Source organism: Mercenaria mercenaria, chromosome 11 (genome assembly GCF_021730395.1).
Source record: "Mercenaria mercenaria strain notata chromosome 11, MADL_Memer_1, whole genome shotgun sequence".
Lineage (NCBI taxonomy): Eukaryota > Metazoa > Mollusca > Bivalvia > Venerida > Veneridae > Mercenaria > Mercenaria mercenaria.
The window spans coordinates 74,659,400-74,676,912 of record NC_069371.1 but is presented as its reverse complement, the minus strand read 5'-3'; the positions used below and the strand labels follow the sequence as shown (position 1 = coordinate 74,676,912).

Sequence of the window (17,513 nt, the reverse complement as noted above, 5' to 3'; positions counted from 1 at the left end):
TCCCTTGTTCCCGGTGGCAATAACAAATGCGAAATAAATGTTGTTACCGCTTTTGTTACCTGTACATATATTTTTATTTGATGTCAAGCAAAATTGTACCACTTGACCGAAAATGTTATTGATGAAACAATGGAGCTCAGTATCTCAGTTAAAATGTACATATTTATACAAGATTCCATAAACATATGTTTCAAATATTGTGACTGATTTCCTGTAAGATGAAAAGTGTAACTTAATCAACTACTTGTCAAGTTTATCATTTCAGGTGTTTGGAATGTATACCAATAATAATGTTGGAAGTTTTAAGACCGACATTGTTATTTTTGTTGACAAGGGAAGTGGGTACGAGCAGAAAGTAAGAGATATTTAACAGACTGTGAGAAAGGAGTTGAACGACCATTCCAGTTCTTCCAATAACAGCCTGGATGAAACTCACAAGCGCTTTTGTTATTGATTGATATATGAAAATATTATTGAATCTGCAAAAGTGACTGTTTCTGTTAAGCTCTGACAGACTTAGTGAAAATGATGAGAACATAAACAAGGACTTCCATTAACGTTTTTAAAATATGAAAAAATGTATTGCATGTATGAATTGAATGTACTATGTAAAATAACTGCATTTAACAGCTTTTTGTTTGTTTTTATTGGCCAAGATAAAATGTTAATTATTTTGTTAAAGTCTTTATGTATAATAGGATTCATAAAATAATGTTGAATTTGTGTTCGTTTGTGAGTTTAATATTTTGACATATTTCAAAGCTACAAAGTACAATCTGTTTATAAACTTGTTTGTTTTTTATTTGTACCTACAGCGCGTGCATGAATCTTGGAAATGCCAGACATAAACCGATTTCTTGCGTAAATCATAGGGTTCGCACAGGCCTTGGAAAGTGCATGAAAACGAGCTGCATCTTGAAAAGTGCTTGAAATGTCGAATCAAATTGTAAAAAAAGTAAATTTTACTGATTCCTGTTGTTATTTACTGACAATTGATTTCAAAATGGCAAATGCCGTTTCAAACTGAGTTGGCTAAAGGAGTATAGATGGCGCAGAAAGGAAAATGACATCCACAAAGCGCATTGCCGAGGTTGTATTAAAACAATTGAAAAAAAAAGTGCCATGGGCGAAAGTTATGAATAATATTTATGGTTTAAATAGTTTGATAAATATGTTTCAAAGTAACAACACCAAAGAAAACCGCAACAGTCTAAAAAAATGGAGCGCGGTACAGGTCCTTAAAAATGCCAATTTGTCCTTGGAAAGTCCTTGAATTCAATTCCTAGATTTCTGTATGAACCCTTGAGATTATTCTGCTATGTTATAAATACAGCTGAATTGCCCCGACCCATCAGAACTCACAGCGCTTTGATTCATATATAAGTTGCCGCCTGTCCAGGTCTCTGTGGTTTCAAATTCTACGTTTTTCGAGTTAAAGTGACGATCTGTCTATGTCTCCTTGGCTATGTATCCCTGTTGTCGTACTTGTTGCTGATCAAGATTAAGTTACGGCTGTCCATGTCTCTGTGGCTTCGTTTTCATTGTTGTTCGTGCTTAAGGTACAGTTTGTCAATGTCTCCGTGGTGTTGAACTCGTTGATTTAGTTACGGGTTTCCACCTGTCTATGATGTCGTATTCATTGTTGTTCCTGATTAAGTTACGGTTTAGCAATGTCTCTGTGGTTTCGCATGAATTCTTGTTCGTGATTTAGTTATAATTTGGCCACGTCTCTATGGTGTGATATTTATTTTTGTCCGTGTATAAGTTAAGTTTTGTCCATGTCTCCGTGGTGTTGTATTCGTTGTTGTTTATGATTTAGTTACGGGTTTCCATCTCTCTATGGTGTCTCATTTATTGATGTTCGTGATTAAGTTACGGTTTGCGTGATTTAGTTATAGTTTAGCCACGTCTCTCTGATGTGATATTCATTGTTGTTCGTGATTAAGTTACGGTTTGCGTGATTTAGTTATAGTTTAGCCACGTCTCTATGATGTGATATTCATTGTTGTTCGTGATTAAGTTACGGTTTGCGTGATTTAGTTATAGTTTAGCCACGTCTCTATGATGTGATATTCATTGTTGTTCGTGATTAAGACACGGTTTGTTCATGCCTCCGTAGTGTTGTACTCGTTGCTGTCCATGACTTACTTACGGTTTGTCCATGTCTCTGTGGTTTCGTATTCATTGTTCTTTGTGATCAAGTTACGGTTTGTCCATGTCCCTGCGGTGTCATACGAATTTTTGTTCGTGATTTAGCTATAATTTGGCCACGTCTCTATGGTGTGATATTCATTGTAATTCGTGATTGTGTTACGGTTTGTCCATATCTCTGTTGTTTCGTAGGCATTGGTGTTCATGAGTTAATTACTGTGAGGGCATGTCTATGTGTGTGTCATTCTCGTTGCTTTTTCCTTTCTTCATTGTTGTTTATACCAGAGTTAGGGACCTCTGTGGCTGAGTGGTTAAGGTTCTGACTTAGAACCACTTACCCCTCACCGATATAAGCTCAAGCTTCACCCTCAGCATTCTAAAGGTAGTGGATGCCTCTCTTGTACACATTGTAGTTTGTGCATTATCTATGATAAGATCAGCATGTATATTTCAGTGGCAGTCTTCGTGCATTAGTTTTTTGTATGCCATAGTCCTATTGTATCCTTAGCAAAAATTTTATCTGTACCTAATTTTATTGTAGCCATACCATTGTTAGTTATGAATTAGTTATTGTATGACCATGTCTCTATTCTGTCCCTCTCATCGATTACATTACATTAATTGCAGCTGTTGTGCTGTTGTCATTTCGCCTTATTAAATCGGGTTGTGTTGTATGTTATTTGAGACGGTGTACATTCAGCAAATCGTAAATTCGATAATTGAGCCGCGCCATGAGAAAACCAACATAGTGCGTTTGCGACCATCCGCGCAGTCTGGTCAGGATCCATGCGGTTCACTTTCAAAGCCTTTTGCAATTAGAGAATCTGTTAGCAAACATCATGGATCCTGACCAGACTGCGCGGATGCATGCTGGTCGCAAATGCACTATGTTGGTTGTGTCATGGCGCGGTTCAATTATGATTGTATTTTGTACAAAAGGTACGTTTTCCGACTTTTAAATCATTAACTGAAAAATGAAACATTCTTTTGTTTTGGACATGTTTGCCTTTTTGGAAAACATCTTACCGTTTAGGCACAGTCTGATAGCAGAAATTAAAGAATTGAATATCAATAACAAGGTTTCATTATTTCTTTTTATATCAAATGATTTTCTTTAATGTCTTTATTTTAAGATAATTTTGAAAATGCTTGTCTCCCACATGTTTTATGAAACGGCGTGTTTGAAGCGTGACTTTCCCGTTGGGATATTTATCATTGCTTTTAACTGACTTTCCAAGCATCCACACCCCTTTGTCTTCCATATACCCCTTGTTGCATCTTGCATATAATTAAATGTACATGTACTTGTTGGATTTTTCGAAGCAACCCTTCAGCTCTATATTTCCATTACCTGTTTCATACAAATGTACTCATCTTGTGTACAAATTCCAAGTATATCAAAATTGTTTTTGTTGCTTTTTTCAAGCGTGAATGTTAACCTGCTGCTTGTGTGGGTCAGCTGAATTTATTCCTTGATACAAAAATTATAGTTTCACAGTTTATTTTATTTTTTTGACTTTTTTTTGACTACAGTACATATATGTACATGATACATTAAACATTTTATCAGAAATAAATAGTTTTCTAAGAATTATTCTAATATTTAATTTTCTTGGTAGCTATTGCAATGTTTAAACCAAACTTCTGTCAACAGTGCTTAAAGTGGTTATGAGATTACCGGAACATAATGTTAAGTTGCTATAGTTACAAGTATCTAAAATGAGAATATTACTCCTGTCAAATTTGAGAAGATCTAATTACCAGATTTACCATATATTAATTCAGTTCTCTTTCATTCAATGACGTGTTGCACGGCATAGATTTCTGTAACAGAATTAAAGAATTAGGAATTAAAATATAATCACAGTTTATATTGGGTGGACGGATAGCTCAGTGGTTTGCACACTGGCCTTCCAATCCTGAGGTCTGGGTTCGATCCCCGGCAGCTACTCGGAAATTTCAGTGTTTCCCACCCAACTAGAGGTGTACTGGTCAGGAACCCAGGCAATCCTTGCGTGTATCAGTGCTATACACTGGGCACGTTAAAGAACCAGGCTGTCTATTCGCAACGAGCTAGGCTAAGTTAGCCGGACAAGCCTGTATCTGATTTCTGATCTCTCTGTCGTGGGGGCTTTGTCTCACTCTGTCCCTCTGGTCAGATCGCTCTGTGTCTGTACTAGTAGAGGATGAATTATGCGCCTTGTGTGATGTAAAGCGCCTTTGAACCTGAAATTGATCATGAAAAGGGCGCTATATAAATCTGGTATAATAATAATAATAATAATAATAATAATAATAATAATATATAAACCGTATCAATAGTATTTTCAATATTTATGTACTCTAGAACCTAACTTCCAGCAGGTGTGAGGTTTTAATACTTGAAATTGATATATCAGTCATTCTAATATAACTAGACTAGCAATGCTTATAACTCTTCACAACGATATTGACGTCACATCGACGTAATATTTAGCGCCTTGTATACATCTAGAAATAGCACTTTCAAATTTGTTAAAAATATCTGCTTATAATAGCCTGTTTAAAACAAAATGAAACATTGCACAACTGGCTTGATTAATTAGCCTCGCTCACAAAATTTTATATTAGTAGGCTAGTAGGCCTATTTAGGGCTATAATTACTGAGTGATGTCAGAGAAACTTTTTTTTTTTTTTTTTTTTTTTTGTTTGTTTTTTTGTGTTTTTTTTGTTGTTGAAAATTTACAAGTTTAAAAGGTGACATTGTCTTAAATATTTGTGCTCAAATATATCAAATATACGTAAGATTTCACCATTTGAGGTATTCCCCACCGAGAAACTCCGCGCCCTTCCTAATTCTAGGTCCTAGGTCTGTCTCTGAGAACGACCTGAGAAAGGAAACATAGTAAGATATTACCTTTCTTTCAGTTACCTTTTTATATGAGCCGTGCCATGAGAAAACCAACATAGTGGGTTTGCGACCAGCAAGGATCCAGACCAGCCTGCGCATCCGCGCAGTCTGGTCAGGATCCATGCTGTTCGCTAACGGTTTCTCCAATCCCAATAGGCTTTAAAAGCAAACAGCATGGATCCTGACCAGACTGCGCGGATGCGCATGCTGGTCTGGATCCATGCTGGTCGCAAAGCCACTATGTTGGTTTTCTCATGGCACGGCTCATATAGATTTTAAATAAAAATAACAACCGTCCGAAGAAGTATGTTTTCTTTTACTCAGAACTTAGAAGTAAGAAGAGAAAACTCACATAAATCACAGATCTGCAGTAGCGCCAGTTAGAATGACTATTGACAGTTACCAACTGGATGCTCTACCTTACTTGTGAAAACGCCATTTGTAATTGTTAATTAGTTTCTCATTGGCCTACATCAATACATGAAAATTGTTACCGTGCTGAGGAAAAAGGTCAGCAAATCGCGTCTAAGGCGAGAAAAGATATTGGATATTTATTTTCTTCTGATCTTGCTACTTAGTGTGTTTAACATATTGATTTTTTATTAGAACGAGAGATGTACATCTACGGTAACTGTTGTAACGTATGGCATTAAATCTCCAGCATTGAATGTACGCACGCATTAACTGTACACTATTAGACCTACGTTAAACCTAACCCTAAACTTAGTACACTCAATACGTGCATACATCCAGTATAATAGGGCGATTTATGTTGACGTTACGTATACATAGTAGGCAGCTAACGTTAAGTATGTATCAGACAATCAGTTGTAGACCTACTGGTTACCTGAATAATATATATTTAATGCAAGAGCTAGTATTGTTGAGACCCAAGAAAAAATGAAGTTTAGGCATTCAGGAGCGTATCTGGGACCATTAATGTAAAGCGCATGTGTGTAGCAGGGCTGTCCGTACTTTATCCGTACAGCAAATGGTGCATTTTTGGCGTATACTAGTACATCTATCTGAAGAAACCACGGTATTTTATACCGTAAATGAAAACTCAATGAGAAATATGTATTGAATGTTTATTGATTGAACAAAAATGGCATGATATAAGAAGATAGGGAAGGGGTTTTAAATGTTTTTTTTGTTTGTTTGTTTTGGTTTTAACGCCGTTTTTCAACAGTATTTCAGTCATGTAACGGCGGACAGTTAACCTAACCAGTGTTTCTGGATTCTGTACCAGTACAAACCTGTTCTCCGCAAGTAACTGCCAACTTCCCCACATGAATCAGAGGTGGAGGACTAATGATTTCAGACACAATGACGTTTATCAAATAGTCACGGAGAACATACGCCCCGCCCGAGGATCGAACTCGCGACCCCCCGATCCGCAGGCCGACGCTCTCCCTACTGAGCTAAGCGGGCGGGTTGGTTTTAAATGTAAAGAAATTACGTAGATCTATTGGGTTATGAGTACTTCTTATGTTTGTAATTTAAGATATAAGGTAATGAAAGAGTTCTACTGTGCAACACATACAACATACCCATTAAACTGTAAGTATTAAAACAAGAATTAAATTGATTCGAGAATAACTTTAATCATAGTTCGATTTTCTAAAGACTTGAATTTTAAGAAATACGTTATCGAGTCCGTTCCAATAACTAATCTGATTTCATGCAAAAAAGTGCGCTCGTGCTCAAGCTGGTCCACAAAAAGTGGCCTGAGTTAGCATGCATTAATCATAAGTTACTTAAATTGCAAATTGACATATTATTGATATGAAAATATTTTTTAACAGAGAGAGGAGAATGGATACAACAGAAAATGTCGAGAACACGGTTGATCAACTTTTACATCCGGAACAGAATTCACCACAAGGCAAGTTCGCCACAGGAAATCAAGTTTCACAACAAACTAACAACAAGAAAGACAAACAAGCAACTATGAAGAAACGTGGAGCTGTTCGAATGGCAGGTTTCCTATTTTGGATAAATCTCGTAGGCGTACTGTTGTTGCTTGTTGGGTTTGTTGCCCCTGGTTGGTTGACAATTAAAGCTAATCAGAGATTGCACAAAAGTTCATATGCATTATATTATGACAGTGAAACTCCTAGCTATTTACACAATGTGTACCAGGACTATGCTCTATGGTATGTCACTCAGTGTTATGAGCACGACGGCAGGAACACTGTGTGTGAAACGATGACGTACCGAACGATTGATGGTATTTATGGAGAAGACAATACTAATTATGAGAAGATTGAAATAGGGGAAATGGAAAAAGTTGGAGACGATCGGTTCGTGTTTCATGGTGCAGGATTAGGTGAGCTATATAAATAATGACATATTTGTAAGATATTTAGTTTAATTTTTGAGATAGCTTAATCAGTTTAAATGTAAGAAAAGAAATTTTAAAATTTAAAATATTCTCATTTCAATGTGTACGTAGCGTTCTTGTGCACCCATCCGGACCGAAGCTACTGTACTGTAGGACTACACAGACCATGGACTATAGGACAGACGATTCGGAGCTTACACACTGCACTGTAGGACTACACAGACCGTGGACTATAGGACAGACGATTCGGAGCTTACACACTGCACTGTAGGACTACAAGGACCATGGACTATAGGACGGACGATTCGAGCTTACACACTGCACTGTAGGACTACAAGGATCATGGACTATAGGACAGACGATTCGGAGCTTACACACTGCACTGTAGGACTACACAGACCATGGACTATAGGACAGACGATTCGGAGCTTAAACACTGCACTGTAGGACTACAAGGACCATGGACTATAGGACAGACGATTCGGAGCTTACACACTGCACTGTAGGACTACACAGACCATGGACTATAGGACAGACGATTCGGAGCTTACACACTGCACTGTAGGACTACAAGGACCATGGACTATAGGACAGACGATTCGGAGCTTACACACTGCACTGTAGGACTACACAGACCATGGACTATAGGACAGACGATTCGGAGCTTACGCACTGCACTGTAGGACTACACAGACCATGGACTATAGGACAGACGATTCGGAGCTTACGCACTGCACTGTAGGACTACAAGGACCATGGACTATAGGACAGACGATTCGGAGCTTACACACTGCACTGTAGGACTACACAGACCATGGACTATAGGACAGACGATTCGGAGCTTACGCACTGCACTGTAGGACTACAAGGACCATGGACTATAGGACGGACGATTCGGAGCTTACGCACTGCACTGTAGGACTACACAGACCATGGACTATAGGACAGACGATTCGGAGCTTACACAATGCACTGTAGGACCACCCGAACTAAATACGATAATCAGTACAGAGCATACAGAACAGTAGAACAACCGAATATACCAGACAATAATATGACAACCCAGACCACTAGGTATCCAGACCGAACATAATGCATTATAGGACAACCCGGACCAAATATATCCGACCATAGGACAACTAGACAGAATATAATGCACTATAGGACAAGCCAGACCAAACATACCCGACCATTGGACAACTAGACAGAACATAATGCACTATAGGACAAGCCGGACCAAACATACCCGACCATAGGACAACTAGACCGAACATAATTCACTATAGGACAACCCGGACCAAACATACCCGACCATAGGACAACTAGACCGAACATAATGCACTATAGGACAACCCGGACCAAACATACCCGACCATAGGACAACTAGACCGAACATAATGTACTATAGGACCAGCCGGACCAAACCTACCCGACAACAGGACAACTAGACCAAACATAATGCACTATAGGACAACCCGGACCAAACATACCCGACCATAGGACAACTAGACAGAAGATAATGCACTATAGGACAACCCGGACCAAACATACCCGACCATAGGACAACTAGACCGAACATAATGCGCTATAGGACAACCCGGACCAAACATACCCGACCATAGGACAACTAGACCGAACATAATGCACTATAGGACAACCCGGACCAAACATACCCGACCATAGGATAACTAGACCGAACATAATGCACTATAGGACAACCCGGACCAAACATACCCGACCATAGGACAACTAGACCGAACATAATGCACTATAGGACAACCCGGACCAAACATACCCGACCATAGGACAACTAGACCGAAAATATTGCACTATAGGACAACCCGGACCAAACATACCCGACCATAGGACAACTAGACCGAACATAATGCACTATAGGCCAACCCGGACCAAACATACCCGACCATAGGACAACTAGACCGAAGATAATGCACTATAGGACAACCCGGACCAAACATACCCGACCATAGGACAACTAGACCAAAGATAATGCACTATAGGACAACCCGGACCAAACATACCCGACCATAGGACAACTAGACCGAACATAATGTACTATAGGCCAACCCGGACCAAACATACCCGACCGAAGATAATGCACTATAGGACAACCCGGACCAAACATACCCGACCATAGGACAACTAGACCGAACATAATGTACTATAGGACAACCAGGACCAAACATTCCCGACCATACGACAACTAGACCAAGCATAATGCGCTTTAGGACAACCTGGACCAAATATACCCAACATTAGCACAATCTGAACCGAACATAATACACTGTTGGACAACCCTGACCAAATATGCCCAACATTTGAAAAATCTTGACCGAACATAATGCATTATTGGGCAGTCCGAACTAAACGACAACTCTAACTGTACATTCTTTGTCATAGAACAATCTGGACAAGACAAATCTCAAGAACTTTAAAAAATCAGACTTTTTACATGTGCCTTTAAATTGAAGCATATCTTTTGCAATATCAGACTGTTCAACAGTCTTTGAATCAAAATGAATACAAGTACATAGACCTGTGATATTTTTGTTCTGAATAACAGTTCATGTAACAGTAACTTATTTCGCGCCTAAATAGAAAAGAATAAGTTCAAACTTGAGTTTCGCTATTGCTGTTTGTGGATCATTGACGTAAAACTTCTTTTTCCCTTTCTTAAACAATTTCTTTCTGTGTTCTAAACAAGTCACTTATAAAACTCATGTTTGTTTTCAGTGTTCAACCATTCGGAGTTTGTTCGAGCGCAGACATTGTACACTTTAGGAGTGTTGATTGCACTTTTTTACACTTTACAAATGGTATCATGCGCAAATCCCGGACCCCTAGCTCAAAGGTCAAGGTCACAATTGGAGGTCAAAGGTCAACAGGGCTTTTTTCCTGTCCGGTCCATAACTCTCCCATCCATGAAGAGATTTTAATATTACATGGCACAAATGTTCCCCATGATGAGACGACGTGTCGTGCACAAAATCAGGACCCCTAGCTTAAAGGTCAAGGTCACAATTGGAGGTCAAAGGTCAACAAGGCTTTTTTCCTGTCTGGTCCATAACTCTCCCATCTATGAAGGGATTTTAATATTACTTGGCACAAATGTACCTCATAATAAGACGATGTGTCATGCACAACTTTCAGACCCCTAGCTAAAAGGTCAACGTCACACTTAGCTGTCAAATGTTAACATAGCATGAACAGGGTCTGTTTCGTGTCCGGTCCATAACTCTGACATTCATTAAGGGATTTTAATATCACTTAGCACAAGTGTTTCCCATGATGAGACGACATGTCATGCGCAAATCCCGGACCCCTAGCTCAAAGGTCAAGGTCACAATTGGCGGTCAAAGGTCAACAGAGTTTTTTTCCTGTCCCGTCCATAACTCTGCTATCCATGAAGGGATTTTAATATTACTTGGCACAAATGTTTCCCATGATGAGACGACTTGTCATGCGCAACACCCAGTACCCTAGCTTAAAGGTCAAGGTCACACTTTGAGATCAAAGGTCAAGAGGATTTTTTTTCTGTCCGGTCTATAACTTTGTCATGCAAAGCAGGATTTAGATATCAGTTGGCACAAATATTCCCCTGGATGAGACAACATGTCATGCGCAAGAACCAGGTCCCTAGGTCTAAGGTCAAGGTCATATTTAGAGGTCAAAGGTCAAATTCAAGAATGACTTTGTACGGAACATTTCTTCTTCATGCATGGAGGGATTTTGATGTAACTTGGACCAAATGTTCACCACCATGAGGCACCCTTGTTTTTAGAATTACGTCCCTTTGTTGTTACTATAAATAGATTTTATTGTAACCTTTTTATTACTGGCGGTAGAGAAAAATCGAGACCACTTTTCTGTGGTACAGCATGCATGTTACATCCAATTTTTAGGTGTATTTTGACCTATCTCTACCTGGTAAAGAGTTTCTTGTGGACTTATATTATATAGATTTTTTTTTTTTTTTTTTTATTAAAGATTAATTTCCCTTTGTTGTTACTATAAATAACTTACATGATAACATTTTTATAATCAGATAATCAGCCAAAACAATTCAATTTAAAAACAACTGTGGGTTTTTATATATGCACATTTTAATCCAAGTGTGTTGTTATAACATATTGTATATGTAGTACAATATTGTTTATACATCATTGACAGATATCAGTTCATTATGTTATACTGCAGTAGAGAAAATTAGGTGCTTTCCAGTAGGGGACTTTGTATTGCATGGCAATACTTCATTCACTTGTTTCTTTCAATTTCAACAAGCTTCTTGAACATGTGTAATGAATATTTTTAGTAACTTGTAATTTATTTTACAGTTTTATTCTTGTTGGTGCCTGTGTTCATGTTTGCCGTGGTACGCGGAGATCTAAGAGAAAACGAACTTTCTGTGAAATTTTACGACTCGTTAGGGTCTGCGTTTGCGGGATGTGGAGGAGGGGTGATGGCATTGATCGCTATTACTATATTTTTGCAACTAGTATTTTGCAGAAATCAAGACGCCTAAATCTTCAGCTGCAGGGATGAATCTGGCCCACCTATACAAGTTGTGGACGACTAGGCTGTGGATATAAAAAAGGACAAACATCCCTGTAGGCTAACACAGTAAAACTACCATTGCTTTTGTTAAAACAATTCGGAGTTTGTTCGAGCGCAGATATTGAATGTGTTAAGATATAGAAGAGGTTTGTAAATCGAAAAACGACTTTATTTTTGTTATTGATGCATAAACTTATTTTTTTCAGTCATATTCCATGCAGATATTTCAGGAATTCACTTAGGACATGTAACCTTTTCAGTAGTTCGATAACACATTGAAATCATCCTGATAATTCATTGAAAAGCAAGAACCATGTTTTGAATTTCACGAATATCAGCGCGCAAATGTCTTAGCAATATTTTGCAATGACTAAGCTTAGTAAGTTAATACTCGTCAATAGTTGTGCAATATTTATCTTTTAGTTGTCCAATATTTATCTTAAGTTGTCAAATATTTATCATAAGTTGTCCCTATTGTCTTATGAAAAATGGCAATGTACATGTACCTGTGTGCAATTGTACTCAAGTTATTAGTACGATGTTGTTTTAAATATTATTACCTTGTAAAGAGTAATGGTGCTGCCTGGATAGTTTTCATTTCACACAGCATATATTCCATGTGTCTACAATTATATTGATTTATAACTTTTAAGTAGAGCAGTTTGTACATGCATGGTTTTGACTGTATAAAAGTTTAGATTTTTTTCTCAATCTGACTAAAGTACTTCTCTAAACGAAGATCTGAGGATGACCTACTTACATTTATCTTTTTGTATATTTGGATTTCCGATATTGCTATGTTTATTTTCGTAAATCTACTTTTATTAGAACTAATCAGACGACTCATTTCAACAAGCATTTGGCTGAACCATCAAAATAGCGTCGAATGTCACAGGGTGAGAAAAAATGTGCAGGCAGTCCGGGGCTCGAACCCGGGACCACTCGCTTACAGGGCGAGTGCTGTACCAACTGAGCTAACCGGCTGCCTTACACATATTCTCCCCTTACGTGACCAAGTCCGTACCGTGACATATGATACCTCTCAAAATACGAGGGTGCAGTTATGGTGTGGTCGTTGTAATAAACATGAAAATACCAGGCTAAATATAGATTTTTTAAACTTCTACTTTCACTTTCAAAATGTTGAAAGCAAGGCTCTAATTGGTTAGCGGAAGTGTCGTCAGAACGAGTCTATCATGAGCACGTCTCCAAATCCAAAGCGTAGCGTTAATTGGTGATGTACTTTAGTCAGATAGATTTTTTCTAATATTTCGTGCTGATAGTATTCCTATGTTTTTTTGCCCTTCCATATTTTCATTGCATAAAATTTTAAAGTAAAACGTAGAATAACTCAACACGTTGATTGTGTTGAAGTGCTTTATTTTTAATCATGAACTGTACAAACGAAAAAATTAAAGCTTTATGAATACGATAAATCTTGTTTCATGTATAGACTGTATCAACTAGAGTAATACATGTATTGCTTTTTTTTGTGGTGTTTTTACATTCACGAGGAAAATTTATGAGTGTGACCTTCTGACTGTTTTATACCATCAAAATTCATACGTTTGTGACTAGATCTGTTTAGATCAGGAAGCTGAAGGTTTTGGTTTTTGCCAATTTGCATTGATTTAATGAAACAGGCGTTGAGCCTGATACTATTTATACCTCTATTATCTACTCAATGATAATTGTCTTCTTTTTATATCGCCTTATATATAATTTTACATTGTCATTTTGTCTTTAAATAGTTACTATTTTTACTTTAAACTTTGTTATCCAGTCAAATATTTTACGTTGTTGTTTTTTTAGCTTACTGGTCACTTAAGGACAAAGTGAGCTTTTGTGATCGCCCTTTGTCCGTTCGTCGTCGTCTGTCAACACTTTGTAAACGATTTCAATCAAACTTGCACACAGCTTGTATTGGTATAATATCTCCATTCCTTACGAAAACTGGCCAGATCCCATCTGAGAGTTATGGTCTCTTAAATGGCCAAAATTTGCTATTTTGGCTAGTGACAACGGTAGAGACCACATTTAATCAAACTTGCACACTACTTGTACTGGCATAATATCTTGGACACTTACGAAAACTGGCCAGACCACATATTAATGGGTTTCAGAATTATGGCACCTTAAAGGGCCAGATTTTGCTGTTTTAGCTTTTGAAGCCATATAAAGACTTTATTTATGGTTTGATTTGATACAAACTTACACACTTACACACAATACGAAAAGGTTTCATTTAAGCTATAATTTGGTACGAACTTGCACAGAATGTTTGTCTTGGTGATATCTAGGCGGGATTCGAAACTGGTTCATGTGGGTTAAAAACTAGGTCACCATGTCAATAAAAAAAAGCTTGTAAACACCCTAGAGGCCACATTTATGACCCTATCTTAGTCTATGCTTAATTTATTTTAGGTCGGTTGTGTAGGAAGTTCTACAACTTATATTAGTCGCTCTCTACACCTCATTCCTGATCGAATCCATCGCCACGAGGGTATGAGGCCAGTTCCCCTTTAAATGCTGAGCGCCAAGCAAGGGAGCTACTGCATGGTACCATTTTTCATGTCTTTGGTATGGCGCGGCCGGGGATCGAACCCAGGACCTCCCGCACTCGAAGAAGACGCTCTACCACTAGGCTATCGAGGCGGTTTTATCCAATCTTCACGAAACTTGGTCAGAATATTTTAACTTGATGATTCCTAGGCCAAGTTCGAAACTGGGTCATGTGGGGTCAAAAACTAGGTCACCCACTCAAATCCCACTCAAATCAGAGGAAAATCTTGTTAACACTCTAGAGTTTTTATGACCCTACCTTCATGGAGTTTGGTAAGAATGTTTATCTCCATGATTCCTAGGCTATGTTCGAAACTGGGTCATGTGGTTAAAAAACTATGTCACCACTCAAAACAAAGGAAAAACTTGTTAACACTGTATAGGCCACATTTATGACCACATCTTCATGCAACTTGGTCAGGATGTTTATCTTGATGATTCTATGGCCAAGTTAAACAGATGAGCGATATATGGTCATCATGACCATCTTGTTGTTAATAGCTTGTCTGATTTTTAAACAATAAGATTAAAATCTACGATGTTTTGTTGTCACCTGATCGTCGGCGTTGATATCAGCGTTGTTTAAGATTTGTTTTCTTCTTTCAGCTTTCCTCTACACCTGTAAGAGCTATAGCTTTGAATCTATGCAGAATCTGTTTTGTCATTATTAGTTGAGTTTGTAGGCCAAGAACCATAACTCTGATAGATATTTTGTAAGAATTATGGCCCTTTATCAACTAAGGAAATCGGAATTTCTTTATAATTCTTTTGTGTATTCCATTTTTCTTAATAAATACTATAGGAGAAAGCTTTGATACATTTCAGACATTCCTGTCACCATTAGGCGAGTATGTAAGCTAACATTCATAATTCTTACTTGCATCTTGTCAGGATTAAGGCCCTTAAAAGGTTTGAGGTCAAGAACCTTAACTCTGATATGCATTTTGTCCATAGGTACCAATTTCAGCTTAAACATCCAGATTTGCTTTAAATACATGTTTATAAAGGCATAGTTATAATTCAGCTGATATAAACAAAGAGATTCTTTAAGCAGTACACGGTTAAGATATACTTTTTATAGTTATTTGTAAAGGATGTTAAAGGACACGAGTAGCGAATGTCATATGGTATTGAATTCCAAACATTTGCACCAATGTAACAAAATGAATCAGTAAAATAAAATAAAACTGTCACAATTTATTCTCTCCAGAAAATGTCGTCTTTAATATGAATATTTTCAATTTATTAGAGTGTTCGATACCCATGGGCATCAATATTGCATTGTAGCCTTCGGTGTCGATTGTAATCATCATTAGTTTTCTTGTTTACTAAGAATTGTAATATACATATCAGCCGCGCCATGAGAAAACCAACATAGTGGCTTTGCGACCAGCATGGATCCAGACCAGCCTGCGCATCCGTGCAGTCTGGTCAGGATCCATGCTGTTCGCTAACGGTTCCTCTAATTGCAATAGGCTTTGAAAGCGAATAGCATGGATCCTGACCAGACTGCGCGGATGCGCAGGCTGGCCTGGATCCATGCTGGTCGCAAAGCCACTATGTTGGTTTTCTCATGGCGCGGCTCATAATTATGATACTTTAATGTCATTGAAATGTTGACGTTCGTCATTCACGACAGCAGTGGGAGAATAGCGTTATTTTGGAGTTTTGTAAATTATTCAAGGAGTCGTTATTAAATTGAAACGTTTATATTCCACTAGTTTTACAGAGGTAGGTACCGATTTAAAGATTTTTTTCAGCAATTACAAAAATATTTTTCCATACGTTTGATATTCAGCCATTATTTCGATGGTAAGGTATCAAAAATTACTAAAGCTTTAATTACAGCCAGGTCGACCGGTATACTTCCTGCTCTTTCGTTTAGGTGTAATTTCGTTTAAGTTTATTTTTATCTGAAAAAAAACCCCCAAAAAACAAGATTTAGCATAAATCATCAATGTAAAGAACATGTTGGTGTTCATTATGCTATCATTATCCGAAATTATGCCATGCCTATATGTTTTTACACGTTTTAATATTCAAGGAAGGTAGGCACTAAAGTTGAAATAAGCGATAACTCTTGACCTGATTGTTTGTTTTCCGTGAAATAGTGATGATATTTTTTTGTTATAATTAATAACAAACATATAATGACATTCCTTACAACTTCGTCAGAGTTTATATGTTAATAGACACTAGACTATATAATTATATGTAATAAGTAGACCTTTTATTTCATGCTGGACAGGAATTTCATCTGTGCTGAAAACTTCGTCTTGCACCAGGGTGTGTAATGTGACTCTCGTGCTGTAATTTTTTAATTAGTTTGTTTATTTATACACTACTGTAATTTTACAGTAGTAGTGAAAAGGAAAAACAAACATTCATTTTATTTTTCTTCTTTTATTTGAATACAGTACGCAAGAAAAAGAATATATCAAGGGATTGTAGGTGCGGATAGACACTGGCAGAGCCCCGTTCTCCTCGAGTCGGATATCTCAATCCGTACCTTCAACCGGTGAAATATTATATATAAACATCGAACAAAAAGTTAAAAGTTATTAAATTTGAGCAATTTCGTATATATTACCTGTAATATGGTATCTAAATTTCAGCTCGAAGTGGATCCGAATTGCTTATTTAAACTTATATAATTTGATTGAACATTTCAGTTAAATTTTGGTTTTACATACTTACATATAGATTCTACTTGCAAAATGATTAAGCCCGAGAGGTAACCATGGTAACAGGCGTGAAATTAATCAAATTAAGAAGATAGCCTACTAGTGTTGCATCGTATATCTTTTAAAAAATGAGATAAATCAATCGATAATGACATGAACTTTTGTCAAGTTTTCAAACGCTTTTAATCTTAACAATAACGCGATATTCAGAAGAAGTAAGAAACAGAAATAAATAAAGACTGGTTTTATAGATTATACCAAGTTAATTTTAAATGAAAATGAAATCAGTTTCAAAATGGGGAAGAACGCT

General features: G+C 37.4%; 1 protein-coding gene across 1 annotated transcript; it reads left to right on the top strand.

The window, feature by feature from the left end:
- Positions 1-5,480: 5,480 nt before the first annotated feature.
- Positions 5,481-15,717, top strand: LOC123532583 (uncharacterized). The gene is made up of 3 exons (XM_053517765.1): positions 5,481-5,551; positions 6,847-7,370; positions 11,738-15,717. The coding sequence occupies exons 2-3, from the start codon at positions 6,857-6,859 to the stop codon at positions 11,923-11,925; spliced, it is 702 nt and encodes a 233-aa protein (XP_053373740.1). The 5' UTR covers positions 5,481-5,551; positions 6,847-6,856; the 3' UTR covers positions 11,926-15,717.
- Positions 15,718-17,513: the final 1,796 nt, after the last annotated feature.

Bases quoted from the DNA above. Each gene is read 5' to 3' on its own strand.
- LOC123532583 (XM_053517765.1), top strand. From the start codon at position 6,857: ATGGATACAACAGAAAATGTCGAGAACACGGTTGATCAACTTTTACAT. The intron at 7,371-11,737 runs GTGAGCTATATA...TTTATTTTACAG, and splicing joins GTTTCATGGTGCAGGATTAG to TTTTATTCTTGTTGGTGCCT.